The sequence below is a fragment of the Dendropsophus ebraccatus genome, chromosome 9 (assembly GCF_027789765.1).
Source record: "Dendropsophus ebraccatus isolate aDenEbr1 chromosome 9, aDenEbr1.pat, whole genome shotgun sequence".
NCBI lineage: Eukaryota > Metazoa > Chordata > Amphibia > Anura > Hylidae > Dendropsophus > Dendropsophus ebraccatus.
In genome coordinates, this window is record NC_091462.1 from 90,302,180 (window position 1) to 90,323,913 (window position 21,734).

General features: G+C 43.4%; 1 protein-coding gene across 2 annotated transcripts in view; it reads left to right on the forward strand.

Annotated features, from left to right (window-relative positions):
* PRKAR1B (protein kinase cAMP-dependent type I regulatory subunit beta) overlaps nucleotides 1–21,734 on the forward strand; it is a 145,210-nt gene that overhangs the window by 33,884 nt on the left and 89,592 nt on the right. For both annotated transcript variants that reach the window (XM_069983843.1, XM_069983844.1), the window contains exon 4: nucleotides 4,928–5,019. In XM_069983843.1, the coding sequence (XP_069839944.1) occupies nucleotides 4,928–5,019 (92 nt within the window). The remainder of the gene's footprint in view (nucleotides 1–4,927; nucleotides 5,020–21,734) is intronic.

The following is a 21,734-nucleotide window of genomic DNA, read 5'->3' on the forward strand; positions in this document are numbered from 1 at the left end:
CTGTCACTTACATACTTGCAGCGTGTATGTATTCTCATAGAAACTAACAGGCAATGGATCCAGGCGAGTCCAGCGCTCACAAGAATTTTTCAAAAGGAAGGGGCGGACCATTAAAATCTATCGTTAGTCCCCTGTCTCTGTGCCTGTCCAGCGCCAGATCGTTCAGCCACTGAATGATTGGGGCAGGACATTATTCCAGTCACTGATTGGCTGAGCGGCCAGTCCATCAGATGGCATTTCCCCCCCCAGAGTTGTGAAAATGCCTTCCGGCGGGGTTCCTGGAGCCTGTCAGTCGGCGCATTGTGGGCTTGAGGAGAGATAACTTAGGACTGGTTATTACATTTCCCCCTGCCCATGCCAGCAGCCCGTTTTGAAAATGGCCGGATTTCTCCTTAAAGGAGGATCTTTTTATTGGAGGATTGTTTTGGGCAAGTTTACACCTGTTGTCAATTACAGCGGAAGCACAAAAAGAAAATCCCTCATATAATACGATAATATCAATATCATTCCCAATAAAGGGTAGATGTGATCTGTGCAGAGCAGATAGCTGCAATAGGTATTACACTGCTGCAATCTCGGTTTCTATGTAGTGACTGCCATTAGTGTCTGTCAGCCAGTATCTAATAGCTCTGTAGGAGAACAGTGTGACCTAGACACAGCCAAGTAAAATAATAAAAGGCTCCACACAAGAGTTAGGAACTTAGATCGATTTATTTCTGAATGAAATGTCTCATCATTGTAGGATTTCAGCGTTATATTACCATTATAGATGATGGCCGACAACCAGAGGAACAAGGGTATTTCTTAATAATGAAATCAATTATTGATAAAATTATGAATGGCGTTCATGATGAAATTGTGTTCTCTGGAATCTATGCTATTTTCGCTCCCCCGGCCGGCCACACAGAAGGCTTGACTCATAGAAGCTATTTTCTCCTGGAATCGAGTGATCCATCTGAGCATAAACATGGCCCTGCTTTCTTCCCATGCACTTAAACGGCTACTGAACATTACAGATGATTTGCAGTCCCGAGAGTGCAGTGAGGTAAATGGCCCCCATGTGGGGCTATTGTTTTCAGAGTCATGACGACAAAGAAATGGCCCCTTTCAAACCAAATTGTACATTGTATCGCAGCAAATTGGCACAAATTGTCAGGTAACATTTCGAGTGCTGTGAGTTACATATCTTATTACGTCACATCTTTTCATCAATTTACATCCGTAATTTAGTCTTGTAATTTAGGAATGCTTCACATTACCTGTTACCAGAAAAATCATGCAGCCACATATGCAAAGTAGCTCTTTCAACCTTTTTGAGTAAGTTTCACTTTAAAGAGAAACTATCAGCAGATTAGAAGCATCTGACCGGCTGATGTGCCCCTATTGTGCACTGGGTGCTGATGGTGAAGGTAAGTTTCTTTCCGCCATCCTCGGTACAGTTTCTATGATATTAGCAGTTTATATCCTGGGTTAATGAGGTGTATTGGTGCCTCCCCCAGTGCACTGATCAACCCCTTCTGGGCCCTCCTCCGGCCAGACCCTCTGCTGGTGGTGCACTGGGGGCGGATCAATGTACTAGGGGTGGTAGTTCCACCTCCAGTGCACCGAAAAACCTAATTAGCATAGGAGATAAACTGCTAATACCTTCATCCTCAGGGCCCTGTGTGCTATAGAGACATCTCAGCAGGTCAGATGCTTCTAATCTTGTCAGGACAGGGAGGTAAAGACAAGAAGAGACAGTGGGCTCTGATACTGAACCCACTCATTGTCCCTACCTACTTGCCTCAATCGGCCCTAGGCAGCCGCAGACAACCGCAAAGACGTTCCCTGTACTGGATATGTGCAACACAGAACAAGACAGACAGACGAACACAATAAAGGGGAGTCAGGGAGCCAAGTCAGAACAAAACGGGCGATGCGGTACAAAGTCGGAGAGCAGGCGGATAATCAAAGGTCAGGCGGGAGGTCAGGTAACAGGTAAATCGAGCAGAGGAATTAGGTACGGGGATGGCAGGAATAGACAGGGGGAGCTGGGATCAGGGTATGAACCTTAATAGCCAGCGGGGAAAGACTGGCTGAGCTTTCTTTTATGAGGATCAAGAGCCCGGTCCGGATCCCCATTGGACCGGCGCTCTGATCCTCCAGCTTCTGGACAAGGAGAGGAATATGTCAATCAAAAGACTTGCTCAGCTGCAGCAATCAAGCCTAGCAGAACTCAGTGTAACTCCTGCATTGCCGGAAGCTGAGAAGCAATCGGGTGTGTCACACAAAAGTAAAAACAGGCCCAGTTCACACAGGCTACTGCACATTCCTTCTAATGGTTTCTCTTTAAAGGACAACTCCGGCGGGACCCCCCAAAAAAAAAAAAAAACACAGACACACACAGACACCATACTCACCATCCCTCCGGTGACGATCGCCACTCCATTCGGCCGCCGTCCGCCTCACCGTCACCTGCGTCCGCCGTCCAGCGATGTCTCCTTCTTCCGGGTCCATGAGAGAGAAAAGGCTGCCAGCGCGCTTGCGCACCGGCAGCCTTTTCATTGGCTGGAGCGCATCACATGGCTTCCAGCAAGCTCAGCCAATCAGGGCTGAGCAAGCTGGAAGCCATGTGATGCGCTCCAGCCAATGAAAAGGCTGCTGGTGCGCATGTGCACCAGCAGCCTTTTCTCTCCCATTCACTCTCAATGAAGACGCCGAGGAGGAAGAAGACCCGGACCGCCCCCAGCTCTGACATCACCCGACACCAGAGAAGAGGACCGTGACGACCGTAATAGGTAATGTATATATTCTTTAACTTCCGGGGTGGGGGGTCGGGGGTCGGAAAGTGGGGGAAGGGGGCCAGACCGGGTATTTAACCACATTACAAAGTTATATAACTTTGTAATGTGTGTTAAATAAGCCAAAAAAAATTTTCGCCGGAGTTGTCCTTTAAGGCTTCTGATTGGAGAAAAGCACCGACTTAAAGGGAAAGTTACCTTTAAAAGGTGGCAGCAGAGATCTGTTTTGTATATCCTTCTTTCTAGTATTCACAATGAAGTATGGATGGCCTATATATAAGAGTCCGTGTGGCTTTATGACTCTACTCTAGGAAAGACATTACCCCTTTGGTCCCATAACCTAAAATAATAATAATGCATTCATGAATTACAATTTAAGGCAGGTGAATTTCTAAACAGTCTTGAATGATTCTACTAGCAGCTGGTAAACATGGGTTTTCAATACTGTTCTAGCACTTGGGCCCTGGTTTATCTATGTTTGCCCTAGGTATCGACTGCAGAGCTTAGCTTCTGGGTTACATGTCTGACCGCAGGGACAAGTTAAAGGGCAACTCCAGCGAAAAAAAAAATTATTTCAAGTCAACTGGTGTCAGAAAGTGCCAGAGATTTGTAATTTACTTCTATTAAAAAATCTCAATTCTTCCAGTACTTATCAGCTGCTGTATGTCATAGACAGAGATATGAAGGACATACAGCAGCTGATAAGTACTGGAAGACTTGAGATTTTTTAATAGAAGTAAATTACAAATCTATATAACTTTCTGACACCAGTTGATTTGAAAGAATTTTTTTTTCTCGCTGGAGTGTAACCCAGAAGCTAAGCTGCCTTTTAAACCAATGTCTGTTTTCAAGGGTAACCTCTAAAACTTGTACATATCTCTATAAGTCTTTGTATGGGAAGTAAAAATAGTGTGTTCAGCCCATAACCTAAATCTATAAAACTTTTGTAATTTTTCTTGTTTTTATCCATCCCTTGAATAGGTGATGACTGCTGGATCAGGGGTCAGATTGCTGGAATCCCCTTTGGGCACTAGAACAAGAGTTCTGTATCCCTTCTTCATATGGGGCGGTTGTCAAACAGGCATGCAGCTATCCCATTCAAAGTGTATGAGACTGCCAGGGATAGTTGAGTACAGTCTCCTTCAGTCCCTTAGCATTTGAATGCTCATGCTTTACCGGTGTCTCATTAAAGGGATTATTTAGGATTAGAAAAGGCCCAGCTACTTCCTTGCAAAAACAGTCACACCTGTCCTCAGATTGTATGTGATATTGCAAAGCTACGAAAACCACACCCAAACTGAGGATAGAAGAGGTGCTGTTTCTAGAAGAAAGCAGCCATGTTTTTCTAAGCCTGGTCGACCACTTTAAGAGGGATAGGGGGCCCTGGTTCTAGGTACCTACCTGGACACTCTCTGGCCTTCTTTTCTTGTGCCTTGATTTGTGTACCTTCTTGCACCTCCGTGCATCTCACGGTTATTGTAGTGCATAGATTTATGTAGGGCTAAGCTTTTGTGTGTGCCTTTAGTTTCATACAGATGTTTTTCTGTTGGATTGTAATTAAAGGGATTATTGACCATTAGTTTTAGATTATCGGGGGTCAGCAGTATTGCTCCATTCCCTTGAATGGGACAAAGCTGCAATACCTTGCACCCTCATTGCTAAAATAAAGCAGTGCAGGTATGAGTACTGGTAAACAATGGAGAGGCAGCTGATGGATGCGGATTGATGGGGGTGCCGGGAGTCGGACCAAATGGAACCTCATATGGTGGCACACAGCATGCCTAGTGGGGTTTACCCCTAATCACGCTGGCAATGAAGGGGTTTGTATGACTGAAACTAGAAGACTTAGCTCATTTTTCTTGAAGACAGATGCCAAAAAGATACAGTGATATTCAGTTTAATTATATTCAGCAGACAGGTTACATACACGTGTAGTGAAAAAGAATAAAATAATGGTTTTCTTATGAAAAGTAAGTGGCATCCTGGTGAAAAAGAATTTTATATTTAATCTTCAAGATCTTCATTCTTCCCTCGTGTGAAATGAGAGGTCCTGCCCCTTTGTCAGCTTGAATACCTTTTGCATTCTTCGCCTGGTCTGCCATGACAGGGACATGAAAATAATATTCTTCTCTGATCTATTTCCACAGGTTATTCCAAAGGACTACAAGACGATGACCGCCCTGGCGAAAGCCATCTCCAGAAATGTTCTCTTTGCCCACCTGGACGACAACGAGAGAAGGTATGAGGCCCGATGGCTTCGGTTCATCGTGGCGGTGGGGGTCCTAGGTCTTACACAGTTGTGTGCCTCTTGGGGTATAAGCTAAATGGGAAAATCACAAAGCACACAATAAGGCCATGTTCACACAACGTATGTTTAGCGTAATTCACAGCCGTTGTTGCAATTTGAAACAACGGCCATGATTTATGCTAAACATACGTTGTATGTGAATGAATGGAATCCCGGCCGGGGTGTATACACCCTGTATACGCTCCAGCCGGGATTCCATCTGGCCGCACGAAAAACTAAAGTGTCAGTTTTCTGCGGCCGCTATTCATTGAACAGTGGCTGCAGAGACATGTCAGTTCACACAATGGAGCGTGCGGCTTCGGCTGAACGCTCCATTGTGTGCAGCGTTGAATTGGAATGCGGGCGCAGACCGGAGCCCCGCATCCGAATTCACTAGAATTGAAGATCATCCGGCCAGGATGATCTTCAGTAACAGCGGCCTTTTCGTGACACGAGTGGTGTTATACACAGTGGGAACGTAGCCATAAATTGATGGATTTTGGGATATGTCTGGTCAAAGAATAAATGTTGGATTTGTCTATCAAAAAAATACAGTGTGATAAATTTCACATTCCTTATGAAACTTTTAATTTTTTTTTTAAATATTAATAGTAAAAGAAATGATTGATATATGAGAAATATGGTAAATTCCTGAAATCCTCACGCACTGTCATGTCACGCCTGAGAAGTTACTGTAAGAAATTCCAACCAGTAGCATATCCGCCTGTTATGGTAAACACGACTGATGGGGGGGAAGTTCCCTAAATGTTACGAGGGGGTCACAGTATCTAAGGTCAGACAGTAGGAGTCATGAGACAGCGCTGAAGAACTATAGCAGTACAGAACCCACACACCAACAGGATGACACAAACATAGGAATTGCTAAGGAAGTGCAGTTCAACTGTCTTTAACCCGAAGCCCGGCGCGTACATCTGTGTCCAGTATATGTCCTTTCATGTGTATAGGACTGGCGACAGCCCCAGAGTGATGGCTTTCACAGACTGCCTTTAATGACTGAATGAGAACTCAGCAGTGACCTGCGTGACCGAGACTGACCAACTAGAAGCCGGCAGTTATGGACTTTCTGGTAAAGAGGACTATTGTTTTTCACTCCATCCTGAGATTCCTCATAAAGTCTGTAAAACTTTTACTGTTGGCTCCTGGGGTATATTTGCGGTCTGACATGGAGTCAGTGCTTTAGCACAAAGCTATATGACCGTCGTGTGACAACTTAACTGCACCATTTCCTCGCCTGTGAAATTTCATTACTTGGCGGCTGTAAAGAAAGTGGAATAGGTCAGTCTCTGAGTTTTATGCGGATTATGAGTTCCTCAGTCTAACATTAGTTGAGCAGTAGTTTGTGAACACTTAGGTGCTAGATACAGACAGTCAGTATTGGTGACAGGGTAGCGCAGCTGTATTTAGTCTTGTATAGGCAAAACACAGTGTATTAGTTTTGCTGGGGTGAAGCATCCATTGGGCAGACCACTGGCCTTCCTATTGGGGTACCTTGTAAAAAACTGCACCATCCCTTGGGATATTAATCTTATCTCATGAGCAGAGTGGTTACAAAGAGTGTCCCTCTCTCTGGATGACTGTCCTCAGTGGAAAATTGAGCCTCTTTGCTGCCTGAGGCAAACAATAGAAATGAGCTCCCCCCTCCATATTAAAAAAATAAATAAAATGCTATGCTATATACAAAAAATAGTACCCTTTACAATGATTATATATTGGTAGATACCGGTGCTACACATTCTCTGCATGCAAATAATGACAGTGATTTATAGCCAGTGACTAAAAGGCGTCTTCTCAGACCAGAGTAGCTTCTGTGCCACCAGATATTAAATCCCCCTTGGGGCCCCATGTAGTAGTTGGGCCCCATCTGTGACCTATAAGAATAAGCCCCCTCTGTGCTCCAAATAGTAGTTAGGCACCTCTGTGAAGCCCCTATAGTATAGTATAAGTATAGTATTAAGCCCTATTTGGTACTCAATGTGGTAGTTAAGCTCTCTGTGCAGATAGGCCACCCAGTAGTTAGTTTCCCACTTGAAGTTAGGCCTCTGTAGTTATCCCCCCAGTAGGTAGTATCCCCCTTTAGGTAATCCCCTTTAGCAGGTAGTGTCCCCATGTAGACATCCCCTTCTGTAGTATACAAAAACAAAACACCCATACTCACCTGGCTCTGATGCAGAGCGCCACATTTAACTGTAAGTGCTCATTAGCGGCATTTACAAGGTACAACACTGGGTTATTACTGGGTGACGCCAGCCCTTTCAACCAGCCCAGATTTTGCTGCACAGTCAGTGGCAAGTCATGGGCTAGGATTTTTTTTTCCGTCTCTTGTGCTGCCCCCTTCTGACAGCAGTTGGCATCTGAAGGACACTGCACTTGGCCTTATGGCAGAAGCGCCCCTACCTGTCCCGCATTACACAGACAGCTCATGGACATGAACACATGTGGTACAATGTTCTTTTTACCCTATGGTGGTTCCGCACAGAAACTGAACACTTACTGCTAGGATTCTCCAAAGATTTCAGCTTGGGGTCATTAGGGGGACACGTTGTGATCAGCTGATTGGCAATGTACTGTCTAAATCACACAACCCTTTTATAGACTCTAATTGTTTATACTGTTATACGCATAAATAATATGTGCCTATGTTTTCTGACTTATTACACTCCCTCAGTGATGGCATCACAGTGCCCACCCCCATATTCCGTAGCAATATTACTGCGTATGGTGCACTAACTTGCATATTGCAACCATCAGCAAAGTCAATTTGCTTCAGGTCATGACTATAGCCTGACCCAATTCATTACTTATCGCAACCTCTAGCAAAAACGCTGAAAACTTCTAACGTCAGCATATCTGAGGCAAACACTGCAGAGTTGTAAGATTTTGCATATTTGGGCACCATTCTCAATGGAAGTCGTATGTTTTGCAGTAGTACACAGAATATGCAGAATGAGGCGACATATTTGAGATTATTATTCGACTGTCTGTAGCTCTTGCATAGCCTTGCATGTAGGTTACAGCCTTGTGTACTTGGTTCTGGTCAGAGACCAGCCTATGATCTCCCCTCTATTTCCAAGCACTAACATCAACAGGATCCAAGCATTTGACTCCTTAACAGCAAAAAGTTGCCCAAAAAGTGAAGGTTCATATAACTAATAGCATAGAAGGCAGTTCCGCAATCTAATATGAAAATCCATCTTGGAATTTGTGTCACGCATCAGCGTGTATGCCGGAACACACTCATCATCTTGTCACAGCCAAAAGAATATGGACTCCCACTATGTTTTATGAGCAGACTCTCTGCCCTCCTGTGTAATGTTTAGAGATTAATGGCTTTAATAGGAGATGTCAGAGCTGTTGGCGTATATGACAGAGCGCGGATGGGAGTGTGTTATTTTACACTTTTATGGGTATTGTTTCCTTTAATTGAAGTGCAGAATGGAATTCTCTATATTTCCTTTACATACAACACCTGCCATATTGGTAATGTGAGAGCGTTCACAGCTGCTGATGTTTTCTAACATGCAGCTCTGGTGATGTTCGGATATACCAGGTAATTATTGGTATTATGGTGCGTTTACACAGACAGATTTTTGAAGCCAAAACCAGGAACAGAGTATAAACAGAGAACAGGCCATAAAGGAAAGACTGAGATTTCTCCTCTTTTCAATTCCATTCCTGGTTTTGGCTTTCAAAATTGGTCAGATAAATCTCTCTGTGTAAACGCACCATTAGACGTCAGCATTTACGATGCATAATGTTAGATAAGTCCGCCAGCTCTGGCTGATACCGCTGCCCAAGGCATCTGGATCAACCACCTTGGGTTTAGTAAGGTTTGACACAATGTATTTGTATCTCCTGACATTGAAATGGTCACTATCATTTCAGACAACTTCCCTCAATGTTTATAGGGGTTATATTCACCCGTCCAAGTGCCCCCGCAGTGCATTGTCACAACTCATGGACCCCGTCTGGCCTCCTGTAGCTCATGGTCTTGCAAAGTCGCGATCCAGCTCAGAGATGCCCGCTCAGCCAGTCAGTGACTGAGGCAGGATACCTCTGGCTTAGGAGATAGTTCCTGCCGGGTTGTGACGACACAGGAACTGGGAGAAAACCGGAGACTGGGATTGAACTGGTGGTGCTCCGGCTGCTCCATTCTGCTCACAAATGAGCTTACTGCTTAAGCTGAAATTTCTTTGGAGTGGGTGACCCCTTGTGCTTCCACTGCAAGTACTCTTGTTTGGTCTGAGGATCATGGTGATGGAGGTTTCATCACCAAGTAATAGTTCAATAAAGTCTCATCTCTAGGATTTCCTGATGAGAAATCCGGATAAATGTGAAGGGGGCCTTACTCTGGCATGTCTATGAACAGCCAATTGATTTCAATGGTTACCATGTAATGATTTATATCACCTGTGGTGGCGCTGCCGCAGTTTTGAACAGTTTCTCCCATAGATTATAAGTTATCAATAAAGTTCATAGCAATAGGACACTGTGTGACTTATGTCACCATCCTATTCTGCATCCTGTAAGTTAAAAAAGAATTGGTAGAAACACATCTCATATTGGGGTGGAGGAGTTGCAGTTGCCAATTCTGAATCAGTGGGACCGAAGCTTACTACCCACCTGCAGGAGGATCTCTGACTTGTGACTTGTGGTGTCAGTCTTTTGGCAATGATAGTAAGTTTGCCTCTGCAGATTTCTTCTGTAGCTGAAGAAGTTGGAAGCAGCCCTAATGCTGCCTGGAAAATATGGATACCGCCATCGGCCATAGGCGGATCCATCTTCCAACTTCAGCCACCACTATTGAAATGCTGCATAATGCTTAGGTTCGGACTGACCAGAGCATGCTCAAGATTCGCTCATCTCTGATCTTTCCTAATAATGCTACTTACTATGGAACATGCCACATACAGATGTACAGCATAGTCAGATAGCTGTCTATGCATTCAGTATTTGAGACCTTGTATTTTCCAGTCATCTTTTAGTATATAGCAGATATAGAGAAGAACAATAAGCTGGAGCGCTGCTTGAAGATTATCAGCATCTGCAAGCATGTGCTGGGAGACAGATACATGAAAACACGTGGGGTACAGGCTGCAGTCTGCGGTCTCATCTTTCACATGGGAATTGTGTTAGGATTCCCTGCCTCATGCTTACAGTATTTTTTTTACATTGAGAAATGCCTGAAGTCAGGAAAAGTTCAACAATTCCTGCTATTCTGCTTTGCCGCTGTAAAGCTTTCCTTTGTTACACAAGTCAACTGCAGAACTGAGCTGGGGATTACCAGGAGGGAAAGAATGTGCGCTATAGAGAATATGCATATATATATATATATATATATATGTGTGTGTGTGTATATGAGCGTCGCTGTGTTATATGTGCTGCGCAGTGCCATACATCCACTATCCCTTTGTAAATACTTAGGATATGGTTCATCTTTATATTCTTTGCAATCAATTGTCATGTAAATGAGAGGTACAGCATATACATCCTATAATCCTGTCATAACAGATTATAGTATGCAAATTTAAATTAAGTATACAAAAGTTTAAGAACCTGAAATGTGCTGCTAAAGCCTCATTTACACAGTCTTTTGTCCTGGTACAGAAGTGTGACAGCGTTCAAAATGGCATATAACAAATGGGACCCTCTCCTGGTGGACACACAGAGAAGGGCAACTGCATGCTTCTGGTCTAAACCGCCAGATCCCCACTGATCACAATTTTCGTCATGTCTCTAAACTTTAAAGGGGTACTCCACAGATTTTTTTTTTCCAAACAACTGGTGTCCAAAAGTTATACAGATTAGTAAATTACTTTTGTTTAAAATCTCTGTGCTGTATGCCCTGCAGGAAGTGGTGCATTCTTTCCAGTCTGACACAGTGCTCTCTGCTGCCACCTCTGTCTATGACAGGAACTGTCCAGAGTAGGAGAGGTTTTCTATGGGGATTTGCTTCTGCTCTGAACAGTTTTTGACATGGACAAAGGTGGCAGCAGAGAGCACTGTGTCAGACTGGAAAAAATACACCACTTCCTGCAGGACATACAGTAGCTGATAAGTACTGGAATAAGTAATTTACAGATCTGTATAAGTTTTTGACACAAGTCTTGACAAAGACCAGATTGTATGGTAAAAACGTAGCAATTTTTATGAAGGAATAAGCTTTTTTTTTTGTACGTTTCAATAACTCCTTTTAGGACGCTGTCACATTTTTGTATCGGAATGCTCTTATTTTGTGACATTTTTTGCTTTAAAAAACCCATCTAAAAAACGACACTAGGATTGCGTTATACAAGCCAAACCAGACGAATAGAATGCCAGCGTATACCACGTTGCACCTGTGCCAGATCTGTGGATGTGAGTGGCCTGAGTCTAGTAGTGACTTCACTTGGTACATTGTTGAGACTCTACAGTGGTTTTGTTAGACTTAGAGGCACAGGTGGCTACACTTTTGAGTGCCCCCCCCCCCCCAAAAAAAAAAAGTAGGCTTAGAAATAGACCGAATGTAGTTTATTTTGCTAGTACTCTGGTGCATTGATGAAGTCAATGAATCTGGAGTGGGTATACTACATCCGCATACTGTTCTGCCTATCTGGCCACAGCGATTTCCAGTAACAGAAACAAAGGACAAAATGCAAAAGAGGGGAAGAAAAAAGGGCATGAATTCCAAACTCTTTTAAAGTGTTTTTGATGACATTCTTTCAGTTTATTACATTTTTAATGTGTTTTTTTTCTGGCATCCTGTGGAGAGGCCTGTTTGAAGAATTGGAAGAAAAAACACTGGGGGAGATTTATCAAACATGGTGTAAAGTGAAACTGGCTCAGTTGCCCCTAACAACCAATCAGATTCCACCTTTCATTCCTCACAGACTCATTGGAAAATGAAAGGTGGAATCTGATTGGTTGCTAGGGGCAACAGAGCCAGTTTCACTTTACACCATGTTTGATAAATCTCCCCCACTATACATAGCGAATGATGTGGTTATAAAGACACCAACAACATGTCAAAAATAAATAAATAAAAAAATTGTGTGACTGCAAGTTGTTTGTGACTTTCTGTAATAAAGTCACAGACAAGTTTTAGAAAAATATGCAGAAACTAAAAGTAACATATAAAAATGTGGGTCAAACATGTAAACTCCATGCAGATGTGGTTCTTGGTTGTCTTCAAACCGTCTTCAAAAAAGTATTTGCAAATAGGCCCCGATCTAATAAAAGGTGTAAAATATACACTAGTATAAACTGCCCATAGCAACCAATCACTCCTCTTTTATTTTACCAGAGCTGAAAGCTGAGCTGTGATTGGTTGCTGGGGGCTGTTTACACCATTTAAAGGGGTTATCCAGCGTGTTAAAAAACATGGCCACTTTTTCCCCTACTGTTGTCTCCAGTTCAGGTGCGGTTTGCAATTAAGCTCCATTTACTTCAATGGAACTGAGTTTCAAAACCCCACCCAAACTGGAGACAACAGTAGGGGGAAAGTGGCCATGTTTTTGTAGTACTGGATAACCCCTTTAATAAGCCTCCCCCATAGACTTCCATGTCTGCATTCTAATACCTATAATCGGAGTCCCTGCTCCTGGGCAATTTCATGACCACTGGGAATGAGTTTCTGGAGATTGGTTCACATGTAAAAAGTAGCATCTAAAAACTGGATCCTAAATTATCCTGAATTATTGTGTAGTCTTGGAATGGTGGATAAACATTACTTTTAGGGGTATAGATCCTGCAGGAAAACAGGCTGAGGCCTGGTTCACAGTATACTAATAGGGATACATTTTGTCATTTGGTCTGGCTGCAGGTCTGATGACCTAAAATGGCAGCTGTCTATTTGGTTTATGAGACCCACAAGTCAGGCCGCAACTTGCAGCCATAATACTGATTTAAAAAATGTGTCTGTGTTATGTTAGTATAAAAGCATTCTGGACTATCGGACTTTCTAGACAATCAGTGTAAGGAAATTCCATTCCATTTTCTGCTTGATTTATGTCTTTTTTTAGGAAAAAATAGGAGCTTTAACTTTAAGGCGCCCATGTCCTACATATGATAGTGTAAGTCACCATTAGGTTAAAGAGTCTCACAGACCCAAACCAAACACGAGCTGGCTTTGACCCGAACGTCTTCTGTAACATCTTGTGAGGTGGCGGCTGCTCTTTCATTGTCCTTGGAAAAAAGTAACAGTGGCTAAGATTTCACCTAACAAAGATGGCCTTTCAGCCAGCCACAACAGCTGGATGGGACGTCCGCACACACCAGGGCCTGTCAGCTGCCATCGCTACATATCCAGACTGATGGAAACTGAATACTTTAACCCTTTGGCGCCATCAATTTTATGTGTTTATAGTATAATGTAATGTTTAGCCTTCTGGAGTCTTAGCTTTCACCTCTGGTTTGGTCACAATAATTGGGAAGTATGGGAAACAAAGGCGGCAGCTCCTGCAATAAACCACAGGGCATAGCAGGAGGTTTTATGGTAGGATTCTGTATTCAGCCGACCAGGAGGTCGTCTGCTGGGGCAGCATGTACCAACATCTATCTATCTATCTATTATCTATCTATCTATCTATCTATCTATCTATCTATCTATCTATCTCCTATCTATCTATCTATCTATCTATCTATCTATCTATCTCCTATCTATCTATCTATCTATCTATCTATCTATCTATCTATCTGTCTGTCTATCTATCTATCTATCTATCTATCTATCTATCTATCTATCTCCTATCTATCTATCTCCTATCTATCTATCTATCTATCTCCTATCTATCTATCTATCTATCTATTTATTTATCTATCTATCTATCATCTATCTATCTATCTATCTTCTATCTATCTATCTATCTATCTATCTATCTATCATCTATCTATCTATCTCCTATCTATCTATCTATCTATCTATCTATCTATCTATATCTATCTTCTATCTATTATCTATCTATCTATCTATCTATCTATCTATCTATCTATCTATCTATCTATCTATCTATCTCCTATCTATCTATTATCTATCTATCTATCTATCTATCTTTCTATTCATCTATTATCTATCTATCTATCTATCTATCTATCTATCTTCTATCTATCTATCTATCTATCTGTCTATCTATCTATCTATCTATTCATCTGTCATCTATCTATCTATCTATCTATCTATCTATTCATCTGTCATCTATCTATCTATCTCCTATCTATCTATCTATCTATCTATCTATCTATCTATCTATCTCCTATCTATCTATCTATCTATCTATCTATCTATCTATCTATCTATCTATCATCTATTATCTATCTATTCTTTCCTAGCAAACATCATCAGTCAGGGTTGTATCTGTCAGTAGTATACATCCATATAAGCTGTACTCACATGCAGCAGATGTGGATTTGCGCTGTAGGGTTTGCAGACAGTCAGCAGGCAGGTGAGATTTACAAATACCTTTCACATGTTACAGACTATTCTTTTGTGTCATGGATTTTCACTGCAGATTTCACCACTATCGGTGTAGCAGGGGAAAATCACATGCATGGTCTACCGAGATGAGTGGGGGCAGAGGTGGCTGGCAGTTGCTGATCTCCTCCCTCTGATCCTGATTAAATCATATATGCGTGTATACTGACAGAACAGTCAGCTAATGTCTGTGGCCTGGGTATGGAAATAGAGATGATCATCTACTATAGGTTGAGAAATATGGAAATATGGGTTTCCCAGTAAATCATTGACCATGATGGCTCAGGATTAAGTAGACTATTTGCCTATTATGACCATTGTAAAGACTTGGTATTATCCGCAGTATGAAGTCTACTTTCTAGGAAACCTTCTGTTCAGATGGAGTGACCAGTCTATGAATGGGACAGAGTGACGCCAGTCCTGAATACAGGAAAGAAATCAGGTGGATCGGCCCCTTACTGAGTCATGGACTTGCTTATCAAGGTTTTAGGGTGGGCGATATCCTTTCCTCTCTGGCCAAGTCTGTGTACATGACGGCTCTGCTGGCACTAAGTATTCCTAATGACCAAACAATGATGAGAGCGAGAGTGAGGACAAGGCTTGGAGTGGACTGTATATGCCGTCATGTGAACAGGAGGATTTTAGCTTAATCTTTCATATAAAGGCCCTGGTACTGTACATACATAGGTATAGTTCCTGGTCTCTGTGGGTGTCAATCTTCACCATGGTTGTAGAATTTTATTCATAAGTGAGAACCCCAGTGTGATTGGTAGTAGACAGGAAAGTATTGGAATATATGCTGTAATTGGTGGAAATATGTAAGGACTGGTCTATGGGGGTTATTATTGTCGGCTTTTTATCGACATAAGAACATTAACATTTTCCTTAAGACCCCATATTACTTCTTAGCGCTTACGATGTGAATGGACGGGCACTTACTGGGCAGCCACCTGCCATGTTTATGGTCCCGGTAAATCTATACTTAGCCATACGCTATACACAAGGCGACTACAGCTGCTGCAGAATACGGCTATAAACACTAAGCCTCTTAAAGAGCTACTGCCTTACAAATTGTATTTACATTTCCAAGGCTTAGACACCTATAAATATAGTTGTGTTCTGCCTGTGCCGGAGGGCGGGGGGTCCAGTTGGTAGCTCGTACACCCTATCTGGGCCTATCTTCAACTCTTGTGTTTGACCTTCAGTACTAGAGATACATGCTTTTTAGTAATTTACTTATACTCAATGACTTGTCTACGGTTCATTATGTATTCATGCTGCTTATATAGCACCAACATACTTTGCAGCGATGTACAGAGATTGTCACAGTAATCTCTGTGTCATTTACTGCTCACAATCCAATCTGACATATACACACTAGGTCAGTTTTATAGGAAAACCTTTATCCACAGGATAGGTAATAAGTAGCGGATTGTTGGGGGTCTGATCAATGATCATAACAGTGGAAGTCTCTTGTCCCTGACCCATGACGTGTTTGGGTCACCGCCGCCTCTCTGGTGTGGCTGCTCAGCTCCATCCCCGCCCTGTGTTTCTGAAGTTCCTGGCCTTTCCACGCCTCTCTTGCCTGTCCCCGCCCCCCCGCCGCATACCATGGTGCTGCCTGCTGTCATCATCGGCTGGTTGTTTTCCTGGCCCATGCGCCATTGCGCTCCCAAGCCACGCACGCGCAGTGATGCTGCCTGCTTTCTCTGACTAGCTGCGTACATCACTGCGCGTGCGCGGGTTATGAGCGCAATGGCGCATGGGCCAGGAAGAAGACCAGCTGATGATGACAGCGGGTGGCACCATGGTATGCGGCAGGGGGGCAGGGACAGGCAAGAGAGGCGGGGAAAGGCCAGGAACTTCAGAAACACAGGGCGGGGATGACGCTGAGCGGCCACACCAGAGAGGCGGCAGTGACCCAAACACGTCATTGCGTCGGCGCCGGGGGGCTACGAGGCGGCGCATGCGCAATCATTGCCATGACTGGGCGCCGGACAGAGGGCGGTCAGCGGGAGGCGGGGGAGATAGAGAAGACCACCACACAGGCGGTGCTGGCCTAGGGCACGATCACTCTAGGCCTCGCCTCTTAGACACGGTTCCAGCTACAGTAAAGTATGATTTTCGGGCACTGAAAAGCCACACCAGTGATGATAAATAAACCACCAGCAAGAGCTTATCATCAGCTACAGGAAGGTATGAGTAGTTGTGGGGGGCACAAAGTGGGTACAGAGTCGCTTTAGGATTTTTATATAGCAGTAATTTACAAATTTATATAAGTTTCTGACACCAATTCATGTGAATTTTTTTTTTTCTAAAGTGGGGTACCCCTTTAAGCTACATTTTTTTAAGGTGTGATAGAAAACTGGAGAATGTGGAGGAAACTCAGGTAAAACAGAACAGACTCACTGGAGGAATAAGTAAAAGTGTGTGTCAGATTTTTGGTAAAAATCAGTTGTTCATCATAGAAAAATGTTACATTTTAATCCTTTCAATTCATTGAGAAGCCTTCAGCTTTCTGTATTAGAGAGTACTCTACTCCTTTAACCTTAAAATGTTTCATTTATCCAACCTGTCCTCATTGAACAAAAATCTTGTTCTCTGCTGGAGCAGCCGACATTTTCGTGGCCACCACCTGGGGTCACTGTGTTCATAATGATCAGGTTCAGGCCTGTGCCAGCGCTTCAGCCGGCAGTCTCAGTAAGGAATGTAAATAGCAATTATTAAATGTTCTGCTTTGACGGGGACGTATTGAAAATTCAATTTTCTTAGTAATAGCATTCATCCACTAGAAAGAACAGTTTGCATCCAGCTACCGGGGCACAAAGTGTATTTCTGCTGCGCTTACATAAAGAGCTGCAGTTGTAGCATTTCAGGCCATTTGCACGCTGTGTGAAAAATAGGTTGTGTCGATATTTCAAAGTTCGGTCCTTTCCAGACGAGTGGTAACTTTTCAATACTTCTGTCTTCAGGACATAGTGACTTCTTTTGTGCGATGGCTGATGGTAGTTGGTCACCTGACCGTATGACATAATATGACACGCACAAGTTTTTACTCTCTGGCATGAGATGTCTGTATGAGAAATATTAGGTAGATTTGGAAAGTGACATATTAAATACAATTTTACCCTTTTTACTTACCCAGTTTTATAGGACACCCCACCACCACCTATAGCACTTAAAGGGGTTATCCAGGATTAGAAAAGCGTGGCTGCTTTCTTCCAGAAACAGCACGAGTCTTGTCCTCAGTTCAGGTGTGGCACTTAAGCTCCTTTCACTTTAATAGAAATGAGTTGCAAAACCCCACCCAAACTGGAGACAAGAGTCGTGCTGTCTCTAGAAGAAAGTGGCAATGTTTTTCTAATCCTGGATAACCCCTTTAAAAGCCAACTAATACATATAACTCTCCTTCATCATACCCTTAAATGAATGCACACACACCCAGGCTCCAGATCAGCCCACCTTATTAGACTCCAGACCAGGCGTAATAAATACAGTTCCTAAACCAAAAGCTATAAATAAATACAGACTCCTAAATATAAACCCCAGACCCCCTAAACTATTACAGATTTATGCCAAATCCCCTAAATAAATACAGACACCAGACTTCCTAAACAAATACATACCCCAAACCAGACTCCCTAAACAAATACATACCCCAGACCAGATTCCCTAAACAAATACATACCCCAGACCAGAACTGGTAGTCAAATACAGATCACAGACTAGACTTCCTAAACGAATACAGACACCATACCTGACTCCCTAAGCAAATTCAGACCAAAGATCACACAGATACAGGTACAAACCACAGACCAGACACCTTAAACTAATACAGACCTATACCTAATCCCCTAAATAAATACAGACACCAGACTCCCTAAACAAATATACAGACCCAAGGCCACAGCCACAGCACAGACCCCCTAAACAAATACGTACCCCAGACCAGACCCTCTAAACAAATACAGATCAGAGACCAGACTCCCCCAAAAAATACACACCCCAGACCAGACTCCTGAAACAAATACAGACCCCAAAACAGACTCCCTGAACAAATACGTACCCCAGATCAGACTCCCTAAACAAATACATATCCCAGACCAAACTCCCTAAACAAATACAGACTCCAGACCAGACTCCCTTAACAAATACAGACCCCAAACCAGACTCCCTAAGCAAATACAGACCCCAAAACAGACTCCCTAAACAAATAAAGACCACGGACCAGACTTCCTAAACAAATACAGACACCAGATCAGGCTCTTTAAACAAATACAGATCCCAAGACCAGACTTCCTAAATACAAATTTCAAACTGTCTTAAATAAATACAAACTCTGAGCAGATTTTAAAAGGGGAACTATCAGCAAGTTAAGACAAATCTAACCTGCTGATAGCTCCCCAGGGCACTGAGGATGTCTCTTACCTTCATCCTTTGCGATGTTCCCGTGCTATCTTTAATGTAATCCCGTTCCCAGTAAGGCCATTTGGAGCACTGGGGGTGGGACTGCCCCCCCCCCCCCCACCTCAGGTCCCTCTAACCCCCAAGCGTCGATCCGCCCCCAGATCGGTGCTCTGGGGTTGGTAGCCCCGCCCTTAGTGCTCCAAATGCCTTACTGGCCACAGTATTACACTACAAATAGCACAGGAATGGCACAGAGGATGAAAGTAAGACACTTACCTTCCTCCTCAGCACCCTGTGTGCAGTAGTAAGCTATCAGTGGGTTAGATTTATCTCAGAACAGAACACAGATTAGACCCCCTAAACAAACCCAGGCGCCAGACCAGACCCCCCTAAGCAAATACATACCCCCAAACCAGATTTTCTAAATACATGCAGCCCACAGGCCGACTCAGTAAATACAAAGCCCAGAACATAAATCTTAAATTCAGATCTCAGACCAGACCCCCTAAACAAATACAAGCCCCAGATTAGACCCCCTAAAGACTTTAAATACAGACACCCTAAATACAAACCTCAGCTCAAACAATTACAGATTCCAAACCATATCCCTAAACAGATATAAACTCCAGACCACCTTAATTAATTCAGACTCCAGACAATAACCCCTAAATAGATACAGACTTCAGACCAGGCTCCCTCATCTAAAGCTGGTCACACAAATCAGACATTTGCTGGCTGAACCTGCCAATTTCGGCAGGACCGGCCAACTATCTGATGTGTTTAATGGCCTTCCAACACCCTTAACACAAGAATCAGGCATGTTAAATTTCAAGCGACCGATCCTTTTGATCTCAATGACGTAAGCCATTGAGATCGCCGTATACCCGGCAGTGCGAGATGAGTTTGCCTGAACTATATAGTATCAGTCTGCTCCTATGGTTGATGTCTGATTGTACTTTTCACCTTGCAGTATATACAGATGCTGAATAGTGTGATGACACATGTAAAGAGGGGACATACATAGCAATTGGCCGTTCATTGCTCAGTCCCATACTCTGGAGATAGGCGACACCAGAGGTTTCTGGCAGCAGCTCGTCTCTTTTTTCTTCATTCCCGTAGCTTATGGCTGAAATATTGTTTGCCCCTCAGCTACCTATAGTCCTTGTATACAATGGCCTTCAGTGGAGGTAGCAATGGCCTTCAGTGGAGGTAGCTTGTTACTGCTGGGCTATTGTATAAACATATAGACAATTGATATGCCTTAATCTTTTTTTAAGAAAACCTTGTTTGCAGCCTGTTGTATAAACAAGACTATCGGTTACATAAACTATTTCCCTGTTTATCCAACACCGCAGGGAGCCATGTCTGCTATGGCCCGCGGCCACACGGAAAGAGCCGGAGAAAGACGGTGGCCCTTACATCACTTATAGAAACATGAGTTGTGCTGCGTGCGTTGTGGGTAATAACAAATGAACAAAAGAAAGATTCCTAACCTGTTGGCAAGAGGCCTATTAATGTTACTATGGGAAGATCAGACCTTCTGAAACTATTTGGAAACCATCATTAAGTAGGAAGATTTATAATATGTGTCTGTATGTAATGAGAGCGATGGTCAAACATTCGCCCAGTGAATGGGGCAGCATTGTACATGCACGACCACTGCTGCATTTGCTGTCTATGACTATGAGTATAGCCAAGTTCAGCACTCATCAGGGTTTATGTGTTCTTTGGAGAGTGAATGGAACAGTGACTGAGCATGCTCACTACCACTCCCGCGGTCTAGGGGTTTATGAACTCTGTTCTCACAATCTGTGACAGTCCGACCATTGGAACCCCAGCTAGCCGTGTGAACGAAAGTCCCTGGAGTGAGTGGAGCAGCAGTGCACATGCTCAGTTAGGGGATAGTGGTTGATCATGGGGTAACACCTTTAATATACTGGCACTCGGCTCATTTAGACTACTCTACATGATCCCATACACCTTTAAGCGCTTAAATAGTAAACAGAATAATTGCAGCTTATTATAAGTTCCATAAACAGCAGCTTGCTTCTTGCCAGTTTCCAGCAAAAATCAGATTAGACATTCTGCAAACGTATTAGATATCACAACTGCTGACTTTGAATTTCCAATGTGGGTGAATGGAGGAGCTTTGCTTCACTAAATCTATCAGCCATTACTAGTGTTAATCTGTTATATGAATCTGTCAGTAAAATAGCTCCTTTCAGGTTAGCAGGAAGAGCGACTGGGAAGGAAAGGGAAAGAAAACAACAACCCTATCACAACGTTATAAGGAGTCCTTCCCTAGCACCCTCTTTTATTAGCTGGACTGAACAGCATCTTCTCTGGAGGACCTAGCGGGTCAATGCATTTCACAGACTGTGGTGGCACAACAGTGGCGGCACTATGGTGGCACTACTACCATCAAGACCGTCATACTTGTACACTGGTCTTACATTAGGCTTTGCCCCCTTTCCCCCAGCGCCTCTTAGAGAATCCGGCCAGAGGGGTGCCCGAACCTGCACCTAGCATACTAAATCTGCACCTGCTGACAGCAGGTGTAGATTTGGGTAAGATTTATGCCTGCGAGCATGCATAAATCATGATAAATGAAGCGCAGGAGGAGGCCCTTGCCGGGGCCCCCAAGCCTCTCTCCCGCCCATCAGGCAAGAAGGGGATACGGCAGGCGTACACCAGGGAGAAAGGACAAATATGCGCCTTCTCCCTGGCGTACACCCCGGCCGTAAGCTTTGTAAATGTCCCCCAAGGGGTCTAAGTAGCAGAAAGCCTGTGAACT